The 14682-nt window shown below is 40.8% G+C and overlaps 1 protein-coding gene across 2 annotated transcripts in view; it reads left to right on the top strand.

The window, feature by feature from the left end:
* The window catches only part of Negr1 (neuronal growth regulator 1), a 727040-nt gene that overhangs the window by 572663 nt on the left and 139695 nt on the right, over positions 1-14682 (top strand). For both annotated transcript variants that reach the window (XM_060392439.1, XM_060392438.1), the window contains exon 6: positions 5806-5957. In XM_060392439.1, the coding sequence (XP_060248422.1) occupies positions 5806-5957 (152 nt within the window). The remainder of the gene's footprint in view (positions 1-5805; positions 5958-14682) is intronic.

Genomic DNA, 14682 nt, shown 5'->3' with positions numbered 1-14682 from the left:
TGTCTCCGCATCTCTAAACTAGGACTGATAACACCTATCTCCCAGGATTGCAGAGAACATTCATTCATGTTCATAGAATGATTATTTGTTCCTCACTCTTAACACTACAGACTCATGTACAAAAGCTGAAGAATTTCAGTTATAAATGTATGGAGAACAATTACCATATATACATGAAACCTTCCTGTGTAACGTGAGGCTGGCAATGCTGTCATGACTCAGGGCCTGTGGCATTTGCTGTTGACTCTGACCTGGAAAGGAAGAGCAGGCAATGGTCCCAAAGTGAAGTGAGGCAGGCCTGAGACTGAGCATGGCACAATGCCATTGCCCTAGTTATTTTTACAATCTTAGCGACTGATGCTATTACTATGTGGTCGAGTTTTCTCTGGTGACTTTGCTACTGGCTCTTCTTGGTCACCTTAGTGACCCAAAGAAGATGATGCCCAAAGGAGATGATGGTTGGAATTTGTGATTGTTTGACAGCTAAGCATCCCTGGTTCCCATGTGTTACCTCTGCTAATAGAAAACACAGTACTCTGTTCTAATACAGTAGTTCCTGATGGGGCCCACAGCAGACGCTGGTAAATCAAGCAGCCTGAAGCTCACAGATTTATGGGACACTGGGAAAAGAGAGAGGGAGAGTCAGGGTGATGACCCTCACCATGGAGCAAACAGGATGGTTCCAGGACAACAGGATGTGAAATGACAGAAGGATCTTACACCCCACTTCCCCCAGTAAAAGTACACAAGGACACATGGATAGGTACTTTCTTATAGGTAGTATATGCTGCAGCTACTCTTATAAAGAACAGGAAGCCTGGTGCATAATGTTAACTGCTACTTTTTTTAGCAATAGTAATTGTTACCATTAATATTTATTAATTTTTACTATAGAATTAATACACATTAAATATAATTAAACTTATTGTGTACGAGGACTTCAGTGATGCTTCATCTACATCTTTCTTTTGATTTTTATTTTATTTTATTAATTACACTTTATTCATTTTGTATCCCTCCATAAGCCCCTCCCTCCTCCCCTCCCGATCCCACCCTCCCTCACCTTTCTGCATGCATGCCACTCCCCAAGTCCACTGATAGGGGAAGTTCTCCTCTCCTTTCTGATCTTAGTCTACCAGTTCACATCAAAAGTGGCTGCATTGTCCTCTACTGTGGCCTGGTAAGACTGCTCCCCCCTCAGGGGAAGGTGATCAAAGAGCAGGCCAATCAGATTATGTCAGAAGCAGTCCCTCTTCCCATTACTATGTAACCCACTTGGACACTGAACTGGGTTCAGAGTCATGGGTTATATCTGTGCAGGGGTTCTAGGTTATCTCCATGAATAGTCCTTGGTTGGAGTATGAGTCTCTGGGAAGTTCCGTGTGTTCAAATTTTCTTGTTCTGTTGCTCTCCTTGTGGAGACCCTGTCCTCTCCAGCTCTTACTATTTCCCAGTTCTTACATAAAATTCCATTCACTCTGCCCAACAGTTGCCCATCAGGCTCAGCATCTGCTTTGATAGTCTGTAGGGCAGAGGCTTTCAGAGGCCCTCTGTGGCAGGTTCCTAGGTTGTTTCCTGTTTTCTTCTTCTTCTGATGTCCATCCTCTTTGCCTTTCTGGATGGGGATTGGACATTTTAGTTAGGGTCCTCTCTCTTGCTTAGTTTCTTTAGATGCACAGGTTATAGTGGGTTTGTCCTATGTTGTATGTCTATATGAGTGAGTATATACCATGTGTGTCTTTTTGCTTCTGGGGCAACTCACTCAGGATGATCCTTTCCAGATCCCACCATTTACCTGCAAATTTCATGAGTTCCTTATTTTTCATTGCTGAGTAATACTCGATTGTATAGATGTACCACAGTTTCTGCATCCATTCTTCAGTTGAGGGGCATCTGGGCTGTTTCCAGCTTCTGGCTATTACAAATAAAGCTGCTAAAACATGGTTGAGCAAAAGTCCTTTTTGTGTACTTGCGCCTTTTTGGATATATGCCCAGGAATGGTATGGTTGGGTCTTGGGGAAGCGCTATTCCTAGTTGTCTGAGAAAGCGCCAGATTGATTTCCAGAGTGGTTGTACAAGTTTACATTCCCACCAGCAGTGGAGAAGGGTTCCCCTTTCTCCACAACCTCTCCAGCATGTGTTGTCACTTTTTGAGTTTTTGATCTTGGCCATTCTAATGGGTGTAAGGTGAAATCTCAGTGTTGTTTTGATTTGCATTTCCCTAATGGCTAATGAGGTTGAGCATTTCTTTAAGTGCTTCTCTGCCATTCGATATTCCTCTCCAGAGAATTCTCTGTTTAGCTCTGTTCCCCATTTTTTAAGTGGATTACTTGGTTTGCTGCTTTTCAGCTTCTTTAGTTCTTTATATATACTAGATATGAGTCCTCTATCAGATAAAGGGTTGGTGAAGATTCTTTCCCAATCTGTAGGCAGTCGCTTTGTTTTGATGACGGTGTCCTTTGCTTTGCAGAAGCTTTTCAGTTTCATGAGGTCTCATTTATTGATTGTTGCTCTTAGAGCCTGTGCTGTTGGTGTTCTGTTCAAGAAGTTTTCTCCTGTACCAATGAGTTCTAGGGTATTCCCCACTTTTTTTTCTAGCTGATTTAATGTGTCTGGTTTTATGTTGAGGTTTTTGATCCACTTGGACTTCAGTTTTGTGCAGGGTGATAAGGATGAATCTATTTTCATTTTTCTACATGTAGACATCCAGTTGGACCAGCGCCATTTGTTGAAGATGCTATCTTTTCTCCATTGTATGGTTTTGGTGTCTTTGTCAAAGATCAGGTGTCCATAAGTGTGTGGGTTTATTTCTGGGTCCTCTGTTCGGTTCCATTGTTCAACCATTCTGTTTCTATGCCAGTACGTGCAGTTTTTATTACTCTTGCTCTATAGTACAGCTTAAGATCAGGGACGGAGATACCTCCTGAAGAGCTTCTATTGTAGAGGATTGTTTTAGCAATTCTGGGTTTCTTGTTATTCCATATGAAGTTGAGAATTTTTCTTTCCAGGTCTGTAAAGAATTGTGTTGGTAATTTGATGGGAATTGCATTGAATCTGTAGATTGCTTTTGGTAAGATGGCCATTTTTACTATGTTAATCCTGCCAAGCCATGAGCATGGGAGATCTTTCCATTTTCTGATATCTTCTTCTAATTCTTTCTTCAGAGACTTGAAATTTTTTTCATACAAGTCTTTGACTTCCTTAGTTAGGGTTACTCCGAGGTACCTTATGTCATTTGTGGCTATTGTGAAGGGTGTTGTTTCCTTAATTTCTTTCTTAGCCCTTTTGTCTTTTGTATACAGGAGGGCTACTGATTTTTTTGAGTTAATTTTGTATCCGGCCACTTTGCTGAAAGTGTTTATCAGCTGTAGGAGTACCCTGGTAGAGTTTTTGGGGTCACTCACGTATACTATCATATCATCTGCAAATAGTGATAATTTGACTTTTTCCTTTCTAATTCGTATCCCCTTGATCTCCTTCAACTGTCTTATTGCTCTAGCAAGGACTTCCAGAACTATGTTGAAGAGATATGGAGAAAGTGGGCAGCCTTGTCTTGTCACTGATTTCAGTGGGATTGCTTTAAGTTTCTCTCTGTTCAGTTTGATGTTGGCTGTAGGTTTGCTGTATATCACCTTTACTATGTTTAGATATGTGCCTTGTATCCCTGATCTCTCCAATACTTTAAACATGAATGGATGTTGGATTTTGTCAAATGCTTTTTCAGCATCTAGGGAGATTATCATGTGGGTTTTTTTTTTTTTCAGTTTGTTAATATGGTGGATCACCTTGATGGATTTCTGTATATTGAACCACCCCTGCATACCTGGGATGAAGCCTACTTGGTCATGGTGGATAATATCTTTGATGTGTTCTTGTATTCAGTTTGCGAGTATTTTGTTAAGTATTTTTGCATCAATGTTCATAAGGGAGATTGGCCTGAAGTTCTCTTTTTTTGTTGGGTCTTTGTGAGGTTTAGGTACCAAGGTGACTGTGGCTTCATAGAATAAGTTTGGTAATGTTCCTTCTGTTTCGATTTTGTGGAATAGTTTGAAGAGTACCGGAGTTAGCTCTTTTTTTAATGTCTGGTAGAATTCTGCGCTGAAACCATCAGGTCCTGGGCTTTTTTTGGATGGGAGACTTTTGATGACTGCTTCTATTTCCTTGGGGGATATAGGACTATTTAATTGATTTACCTGGTCCTGATTTAGCTTTCTTAAGTGGAATCGATCAAGAAAATTGTCCCTTTCATTTAAATTTTCAAATTTTATTGCATATAGACTTTTGAAGTCCTAATTATTGTTTGAATTTCCTCAGTGTCTGTAGTTATGTCCCCCTTTTCATTTCTGATTTTGTTGATTTGGATGGTGTCTCTCTGCCTTTTAGTTAGCTTGGCTAAGGGTTTGTCTCTCTGTTGATTTTCTCAAAGAACCAGCTCTTGGTTTCATTGATTCTTTGAATTGTTTTATTTGTTTCTAATTGATTGATTTCAGCCTTGAGTTTTATTATTTCCAGCCGTCTACTCCTTTTTTGGTGTGTCTGCTTCTTCTTTTTCTAGGGTTTTTAAGTTAATTGCTAGTTTAGGGAACCCACTTGGAGACTGAGCTTCCATGAGCTACATTTTTGCAGGGGTTCTAGGTTATCTCCATGCATGGTCCTTGGTTGGACTATCAGTCTCAGAAAAGACCCCTGGACTCAGATTTCTTGATTCTGTTGCTCTCCTTGTGGAGTTCCTGTCCCCTTCAAGTCTTTCTATCTTGGACTGGGGCATGAGAGAAGATGATGGAGGGAGGATGGGGTTGGGAGGGAATGAGAGAAGGAGCTGCGGCTGGGATGCAAAGTGAAGAAAATGTAATTTATATAAAAAATAAAAATTAAAAAATATGACAATAAAAAATGGAGAACTGGGAAAACAACAACAACAACATTAAAACTTGTGTGTATGAAAACTGGTAGAACAATGCAAGAGTGCATTACACAGAGAAGACAGCCATTTAAGAAACAATAGAAAAACAGACCAGCTGGCATAAGGAGGAAACAGTCTGAGGGACAGGAACAGCAGGAGGTCAGCATCAAGGGTAGAATCAGGAAGATTCAGAAACAGAGATATGTGACCTGGTACTACAACATGGAGCCATGCCAGCACAAACTGAATGAGGCCTCAGGTGCTGTGTCTAGAGAGAGATTTCCAGGAAGTCAGGAGTATCAAGAAGAAAGCAATCCTTTCATCTTGAAAGCAGATGTGTTTCAGGCTTCTGAATGCTGTCTGAATTGCTCTACTTTCTCCAGGTTTAAGAAAGTCATCTCTCTGCTTGGTTGTCCATGACAACAGCTTCATGGCATTGACATGAATCTTTGTAACATATAGTCTTAGAGGAATTACACACAAATGTCACCTTAAGTGTTTTAGGCTCCTATCGGCTAGCTAGATTACCCAGAAGCCATCAGCTTATGGTGGACTCTAAGTCTGCTTTCTTTTCCGTCATGCTTGGCTTTCACAATGAGAAGCCTTTGCTCTGCTGGATGAATTTGTACACTGGGAAGAGTGCACATGAAGACTACATGGTCTGGTTTACCGTGTAGCAGGGCAATCCATCAGAGCAGAGGGCAGCTCTCAAGCCTGTCTTCTCCCTCAAACTGGAGTATGAGAAGAGTTGCTAATCAAAACTAATACCATGCTGTTAATGTATTGGTGGATGTGGTTACACTGTAATTTACGGGTTGCCATATCTGGTGGCTGCTCTGCCTAAGCTAAATTAGAATCTAATGTCCTAGAACATACTTAATAGAATACATTCTGTCTTCTAGGCTCTTCAATGGCCAGCAAGGAATTATCATTCAGAACTTCAGCACAAGGTCTATCCTCACAGTGACCAATGTGACACAGGAGCACTTCGGCAACTATACCTGTGTAGCTGCCAACAAGCTGGGCACAACCAATGCAAGCCTGCCCCTCAACCGTGAGTAACAAAGTCAAAAAGAGTCCTCCAATGCTTCCAGACTCCTGCATGAACACAATAAAGCCCAAGCATGGAGTATGTTCACCATAGACCTCATCCTAATATAACAAGTGCCTTAGAAACAGAAAAGTTTTTTCCAAGATTATATGAGTGATTGAGAACTTTATAATACCTGTAAAACTCTATGTGTAGAAAAGCCTTAGAGCTTAGAGGGAATACAGAAATAGATGAAACACATCTTCTGACCTAAGATAGTTAAATGGGGTTTTATCTGTATTTTTTTTTAAAGTTCTCTCTTGAAGCATGGAGTAACCAAGACTTGAGTTTGCTCTTGGTTGTTCTTCTTTAGACATACATGTTGGAGTCACCAGAAACTCACATGCTATAAGTAAAATGAAATAGTGAGTATGCAAGCATGCGAAAGACATTCTATCTACCTACGTAGTGTATTTTCTCAAAGTTGCATCTTGAAATACAATCAAGGGATTGAGTATGATAAATGCTACACTGTCTGTACATCCAAATGCAATGAAATGGATTGTCTGTTGGTGAGTTTAAGCCAAAACAAGCAGTCAGGAAGGGAGGAAGATGGATTCTTCGCTGCTGATAGAGTGTAGGACTCATTTGCATGGCAGTATCTCCTATCAAAAAAGTGTGGGGTTCTTATTTAAAGCGCCTATACTTATGTATATGGGCAAGAATTTGAGGGCTGCCACCTCTGAGCAGAACACTTTTGAGCATGTTCAGCCTGAGGTCATAGATTTTAAAGGAAAAGTAGTGGGTACACCACTGGTATGCTTAGCTCAGGGTCATAGGCTTCTGTTCCAAAGATTGCAAAGGCAGATGTGAGCACCTCTGGGCATGTTCCATTTTCTCCAAAAAAGTTTTAGTAGATAAAAGGAAGGGCTATTTTGAAGACATATTAGTACATCTGTTCTCAAGGTGTCTGCCTGTCTTCAGAGCTCACACTAATGCCTCTCAGAGGCTAGAAGAGAATGAACAGCCGCCCTGGGGACCAGCAGAAGAGTGAAAACCCTACTCTAATGCTCTTCTCAGCAACTATGATTAGTACCTTGTGAAAGCTAAGTGACTTGCAGATTGTTACAACCGTAAAGCACCACTCATTTTCAAATTAAGTGTTTTTCAAAATATTCAGAGAGGAAAACAAACTCACTGCTTCCTCAGTTTCACTAAATTATCTGAATTATTCTGCTTCCAAATTTAGTATTCTATTGTAACCCAGAACACATACTGATGTTACCCTGTGATTAAAAACTTACCCTGGGGAAATGCAGATATTCTGTGGTTCATCACAGGCAAGGCTATTTCCACATTGCAGAAGACAAAATTGGATGAAGGTGTTCCAGCTTACTTAGAACATACTTCAGTGTGTTTTATCATTCATGAACTTTGAATTTGAATGATTTTAAAACTTCTGAGATAGGATCAAATGCATAACTTTATGTCAACTCTTTCATTACTTTGCCTTAATTTTTCTTAATAGTTCTTAGCACTAATTTTGAAAGAAAAATACTCTGTGTCATACAATGGCCTTCTGCAAAATTATTGCTAATTCTTTTTCTCACGTGGATGTTTTACTTGGTATCATGATTGGTAACAAAAGCCACTGAAGAGATCTGAAGCAGTTTGATTTGTAATTTAATGTAAATGTTCACAGTCTTCTAGAATATTGTAAATATTTTAGATGGCTTAAATATTCAAAAATCTGAATTAATTAATTTTAAGAAGCAAAAAAATGAGGGTTAATAATATGTTAACTTGCTAGCAAATTTGTAAATTACAGCCTGTTTTCAAAAATGAAGTAATAATAGCTTTAAAAATTTAGAAACATAAGTCATGTCTATCTATCTATCAATCTATCATCTATCTATCTATCTATCTATCTATCATCTCTCTATCATCTGTCATCTCTCTATCATGTATCTATCATCTATCATCTATCTATCATCTATCTATCTATCATCTCTTACTCACTCAGAACCATAAACACAATTTTAATGATTGGTTAACAAATACAAAAGGACAGACTATAACTGTCTATAACTGTGACCTGGAAGTTTGATATCTCTGTATACATAGGACTCTTTCTCTGCAAAGACCAAAGCTCTTCTGCACTAAGCATTTCTATTCTGTGCTATAATTACTGTTTTTGTTTTAACTTTTATTTCACTTTTGTGGTGTTAGAGATCAGATTCATGATTCATGCATACTAGGCAAGCACTGTAACTCTGAAGCAACACCTCCAACCATGATAGTTATTTTTTAGATATTTTTGTCTTTCTGTTAAGCCCTGTGACATTTCAGAATTGCATCAGTCTGCCATCAATCACTTTAGCTGCCCTGTCACCAAGCACAGTGCCTACTATTTAATAGATAATTAGTTTATTTTTAATGAATGAAGGAATTAAGCAGCGAGTAAGAAGATGAATGGACTGGTGAGTAAATGAAGGCTGAGCTGTTTTGCCACCGTGGCTGCCTTATCAGCCTCTGGTGATGCCAAGTTATGTCCCAGGCATCAGAAATGACATTTACTATTATTTTATTGTGGGCCAGATTCTATCCTAATTTCTTACAGGAATTTGTCCATTTAGTCCTCACACAAGTCAAAGACTGGGTTTTTCAACCTTCCTTTTGCAGACGAAAGCTTAGAAAGAGTGTGTTCTGTGATGACTGATGGCTGTCAGATTAATCAGTGGTGAAACTGGTGTGTCCTGGCTGCTTGCTCTTGAGCTCAAGCTCTGGGCCATTGCTCTGAATCTCAGAGCATAGAACCACCCACAGAGTGAAAGATGGTCATGGTCACTTGAAATATAGTGTTAAAATAGTTTCTATATAGAACTGACCCCTTTACAGGTTTCATCAGCCAGTGTCTGTAGTCTGTAGGGTGAACCCTGAGACCATTTCAGTCTACTTTTGGTTTGCAAAATCTCATATTTTCCAGATTGCCAAAGAGCTACAATCTGTAAATTCAGGGTGAGCCACAGATGAAACTAAGTAAAAGGAAAGCCAGTGTGTTTGGGTATGAACATGTGTGAAGGGAAAGGCTAGAAAGAGAGAATATGTGTGAGGGAGGGGAGAGAGGGAGAAAGAGAACATGTGTGAATAAGTATATGTATGTTTTATGTTACAGGAGTCAAACAGATCTTATTTGAATCTAAGTTTTACTATACTTCAGCTATGTAAGTTACGTGGGTTTCAAATCCTCAGTTAACTCATTTGTGAATTGAGGGAAATTGTAGTTCTCACATAACAGAGCAGGAATTTAGATAGTGCCTTTAATGCAGCTGTCCCTCTGTCTGGAACCAAGTAGGTATTCAGTAAATGTAGTCATTGTTACTCTATCATCACATATGCCAACCCGAGTTCCATACATCTTAAGGAACACTGTGAGTATACTGGGGATAAGTGACTACCTGACAGCTGTCTGTCTGCTGTTTACCTGAGGGTTGCTCTGCTATGCAGTCCACTTGTGAGAAAGGTGTGTGTTTGGAGGGGGAAGGCAGTCTTGAGATAATCTCCTAACCTAACACACAAGCTTGCCTCAGGCTGCTCTTACTGCACTGACCAGGGTTTGTGGATGTTAATTCCACATTAAAAGTCCTGCCCACAGCATATGCATATAGTCACTAAGGCATTTGGGATCTTCAAAGTGTGTAAGTGGAACAAACACACAGTTTCGTGTGACACTTGTGTGACTGATTCAGTAGTGGCACTCATTTGTCAAATATGTGTGTTGAAGGCCTGCAATGTTCAAAGCCATAGGCCACATTCTGGAAAGAGCAGAGTAACTCAATTGATAACCTCCCCTCAAGGAGCTCAGACAAGTGAGAGTAGAGAACCAGGAGGATGAGTGAGTCTAGGCAGAATAGTCAATGATGCTGTCCTGGGGCAGGGAAGGGCTCTTAATTCAGTCTCAGGGCCCTGAAGGAACTGTCACCCAGGAAAAGCTGAAATCATTGTGTGAATTTTAAGCAACCAATGCTCAGTTCAAAACACCATCTAAGCCATCATTTTCTCATCTCTGAGGAAGAATTTTCAAACGTTCACTCAACAATAATCACAAGCATAGAGTAAATGACCAAAATGACAGCATCACGACCAGAGGCCAGACAGGAGTCTGTGCTCCCAGAGCTAGGGGCATGATTGGGTTGGTCTTGAGTAAGATGATGAATGAAACAACCAGACCCAAGAGTAGACATGCTGGTCCTTTCCTGGACTTCAGTAAAGGGTAACAGAAGTGAGACTATGAAGAAAGGTTGTACAAATCGACAAGTATTGGGACAGTCTTGAATATGTCTTTGAACTTTATTCTTGGAGTCACTAAATGATTTTAATAAAGCAATTATATGAACAGATCTGGATCCTAAAAGACTTTATTAGGCTGTGCAGATTCTAAACCCCTACACAAACTTTAAATAACATGGGCAAATAAAAATGGTACAATAAAAGTAGCTGAGGTGAGAACCGAGAGAGGAGGAGGTGTGAGGCAGTGGCCAAATATTTAGAGAATAGGAAGGGGGCAGGGAATGGGACTCTAGCTGACTCCTGGTAGTTAGTGTGGTGACGTTAACCAGGATCAAAGTTCAGGAAGGATACGATCTTGAAGTGATCAGGACCAAATGTAGATTCAGCAAGGGGAACAGGTCAGATTTCTCATCAAAACGGGAATGGTGAAATACAGGGATGATAGATACACAAACAACATCTCCATAAGAGCAAGCACAACAGAGGAGCACCAGACAGATGAGAATGGTGGGAAACCGGGCAGCCAAGCCCTCTGTCTCTTCAGACCAAAGGAAGGCTGATAGTGAGCTATAGTGAAAATTTTGAGTTATTTTTTAAACATAGAAATCTTATGTGAATATGTTTTTGTTTTAATCCCAGGTGTGGGATATGGGACTGCTTCTGACTGTCTACAATAGCTCACTATGATTTGCCTCGTGCTCTAGCAGGAGTGTGATTTTGCCAGATGCAGATAGTGTACATGTGGAATTTTGGGAACTCTTCAGAAGGTATAAAAGTGGGAGCCCCAGAAGGGCCTGGGGCAACTGCTGCCTTGCTGCTCCCCTGTTTACTGCTGGTGCTATTTCTGGTTGCTGGCTACTGAAATACTGGTGGCTGGTTGGAGATACTTGACAACAAAGATCAAATTTGCTCCAAGGAACTCAATGCCCCTAATCAGCAGGAAGTAGTGTGCTGATATCAATGCTCCCTTTCTCCTCTAACCTTCTTTCTTTCCTCCCTAGTATTGTAGAGTTAGAAGGGAAAGGGGTGGTGGAAGGAGGTAAGAAAAGAACCCAATAATGTAGAAAAAAATCCCAGCTTCAATGATATGCTGGGATTTAGAACATAGAGTGGTTAGTGATTTCTCTAGAGCAATTTCTGTGGAAAGCTGGGAGCAAATGACAAGTTTCTATAGATTGAGGTTAAACAGAGGGGAAGGAGCTGAGATATGGGTTAAAATCCCCCCTTTCTGGAGGTTAAGCCATATAAGAGAGAACAAGGGCATCATCTGGATATCTCCCGGAGCATCTGTCCTGCTTAGCCTAATGTTCTGACTAATGGGCTAGTGGCCTGGCTGTGTGCATATCAGTCACTCCCTGACCTGCTGCCCTGGCCTTGAGAGTTTCCTAGCCAGGCATTAGTGCCATTTTGGGCAGACCTTGGCCCCATCCTCCCAAGTTTTGCTTCTTCCTCCTGTTTGAGTTCTGAAAGAAACATTTTCTCTTATAAGGCTTTAAGTTGTAATTGTAAAAGGAACTATAATTTTAAGCAGAGATTTTAGGAATTTTGTCAATAAAACTACTTTAAATTGTTACAAATAAAGATTACTCTTTGCCAAGCGTGAGAAAAATAGATGGTAGAAAGACCATAGAAAGCAAGAGGATAAAGAGAAAGAGAGAGAGCATGGTCTGCAGCCTGTGCAGCTCAGTGCTTAGAAAAGACAGGCTTTAATACAATTCACAAAAGATAACAGCTTGACAACTATCTGTAATCAAATTCCTTCTTACATACAAACTCTGGGACTCAGAACTGCATCTCTTAGTGTTGTTTTCACGCGTGTAATGAGCAGTACAAGAATTACTCTGTGTATGTTCCTTAAAGGAAGGAAGGAAACAGAGTGATCTCATCCTGCCATCTATGGGTCCCGTTCCTCAGGTGCTCCCTGTCTGTGAGAAGGCTTTCCATCTCCTTCTGGATCTTTGAGAAGAGCACACTGCAAGAACTTTGTTTCCCACTTTACCAAAAACATATATTGACTTCAGTGTGTGTGTGTGTGTGTGTGTGAGAGAGAGAGAGAGAGAGAGAGAGAGAGAGAGAGAGAGAGAGAGCTCAACATCTGCAGAGAAGTTAAAGAATTGATTGGGACAGAAGAGACCTACAGAAGCAAATGTGCTCATAATCCACACAGCTTTACGTTAATACAGCTTTCCCGGAGGCCCAGTGTGTGCACTTGGGTGGGGCAAGGTCAGCCTGAATAGTGACAGAGAAGCTATTTACAGCCACACACTAGATGGGACATTGCTACGGAATGTGGATGCCAGCCCACCCTGTAGATGTGTTCCCAGGTAGCCTGTGGATCCTGCAGTAAGTCCTGGCAATGTTGCAGGGCCTCCTCACTTGTTGAACATCTGTTCAAGAACACATACATTATACATTAAAACCTCAAAGGACTCAACAAAATGCTTGCCTGCCTTGACTTCCCTGCTGGAGACTGTAGTGAATTTCCAATATTAAGGGCTTTCACAAACATTACTTTTTTACTCTTTAGAAAGCCTCTCAGAGATTATTTCTTCTCGGCTTACATAATTTGATGAAAAATGTCTTCATCTGAAATGAAAAACTCAGTTGGTAGCTTCTCTACAGAAGTGGAAAAGGTGAAAGGGGTCAGGATGTGACAGCTAAGTCTAGACTGGTGCTGCTGGTAGCTGCTCTTCGTGGATGGTTTGCCAAATGCAGATTATGCTTTACTAGAAAATAATATTTCAGCTCTCTACTTGCTTAAAATGTCCCCAAATGCCAGTAAGCTGCAGTGGGCTCCCATTACTTTATCTTGTCATAAATAACTAATCCCATGTGGAAAACAATGAGTTTAAGTTTTATATTCTAGATCAAAACTATTATTCGCTTCTACGACTTAAAAGGGGCAGGATTTCATTTTGGCTGAAAGATGCAGTCATCTATTTAGCCGTGGAGGCTCCTGAGGACATAAGCATGTGTGAGCCCCAGGCCTTTATCCTGGTGGCTTTTAGATGTTGGAAGGAAGGCTTTCCTATGTGTTCTTAAAATAAATGTTGACAACAATTAATTTGGAGCTTGTACACAGACTCTGATATAGCAACATAGGACTGTGCTGAGGTCTAGATCTACACAGATGATTTAACACATAGGAAGTACACATAAGTTTGTGGAAATGGAGAGGGAAAAGGTGAAAAGATATTCCCTCCCCAGATGATGCCTAAAGCTTGGGTGGATTTATAAGAAGATAGATAAAAAATAGCCATTCCAGACCACATAAGAAAGATGGCCATTCATGAGCCAAGGCAGTAGAAGGGACTGCCAGAGCCTGGAGTGCGCCAGGCCACCAGATTGCTACCATCAAAAACAAGCACAAAATTTAGCCCTTCATGCCTCGACTTGGACTATAGAGGTGCAGACATGGAAGATTATTTTTGTGAAGCAACAGCACCCTTGCTCCCAAATGAAGCTTTCCACAAACTCTTGCTGTGTCCAGTAACACATAACAGTGATGGGATTGAATTCTGTGAAGTGCACCATGGGCCAATGTCATGATTACCCACATCACAGGCTTTATTACACAAACCTGGACCATATCAGCTCTCACACACGCAGGCTGTGTGGTATGTGTGTGATGCAGCTTGTTGTTCCTGACATTAAACCAAGTTCTGAAAATAAATGAAAAAATGAGGGCTACCATCAAGATACAAAGTAATTCTGAGATGTATATGACATCAGTACCAGGCTAACACTACACAGTATTTTATGTAAAAGTCATTTTTCCTAAGTGGAGGGGACAAGTTCTAAGCAGTGGTTAAAAAATTAGAGAATGGGGCTGGAGAGATGGCTTAGTGGTAAAGACAGCTTTTGCTCTTACAGGACCCAGGTTAGGTTCCCAGGACCCACATGGTAAGTCACAACCATCAGTAAATCCCAGGAGACTCAATACTATCTTCCAGCCTCTGTGAACAGACAGAAAGACAAAACAGGAACACACATGACACATTCAAGGGGGAGAGAGTAGGAGGCATAGTCATTCACTGAAGTGCTCAAGGATCAAACAGTGTTTATCATTGTACTGCGATACCTCTAAACCACCTTGCAGCAGGGTTCTTTCCGTCTCTACCACTGAAAGCCAGTGAGAATGCACTGGCTGTGGTGATGCTATGACAACGGTGACATCATTAGACTTTAGCTCTGTTAAGGGATAATGGAACAACCACCTCCCTTTTGGTGTGACACTGGCTGACAGGCCACAGGGTTGAGTGTGTTTAACAAAGAGAATTGGAGCTAGTTGTTTGGTGTGGAAGTAAACCTAGGAGATCTCTCTCTCTGTGTCTCTGTCTCTCTCTCCATCCTACAACACTGTGGTGGTGTTGGCCACCAAAATCTCAGAACTTTCTAAAGAATTTGATTTGAAAATTTCTGCTGTAGAACAAATGCTTGCTTAGCATAAGAGGAGACT

The sequence above is a fragment of the Meriones unguiculatus genome, chromosome 10 (assembly GCF_030254825.1).
Source record: "Meriones unguiculatus strain TT.TT164.6M chromosome 10, Bangor_MerUng_6.1, whole genome shotgun sequence".
Classification (NCBI taxonomy): Eukaryota; Metazoa; Chordata; class Mammalia; order Rodentia; family Muridae; genus Meriones; species Meriones unguiculatus.
Note: the sequence above shows the minus strand (reverse complement) of the source record. Positions and strands in the feature narration are given on the sequence as shown.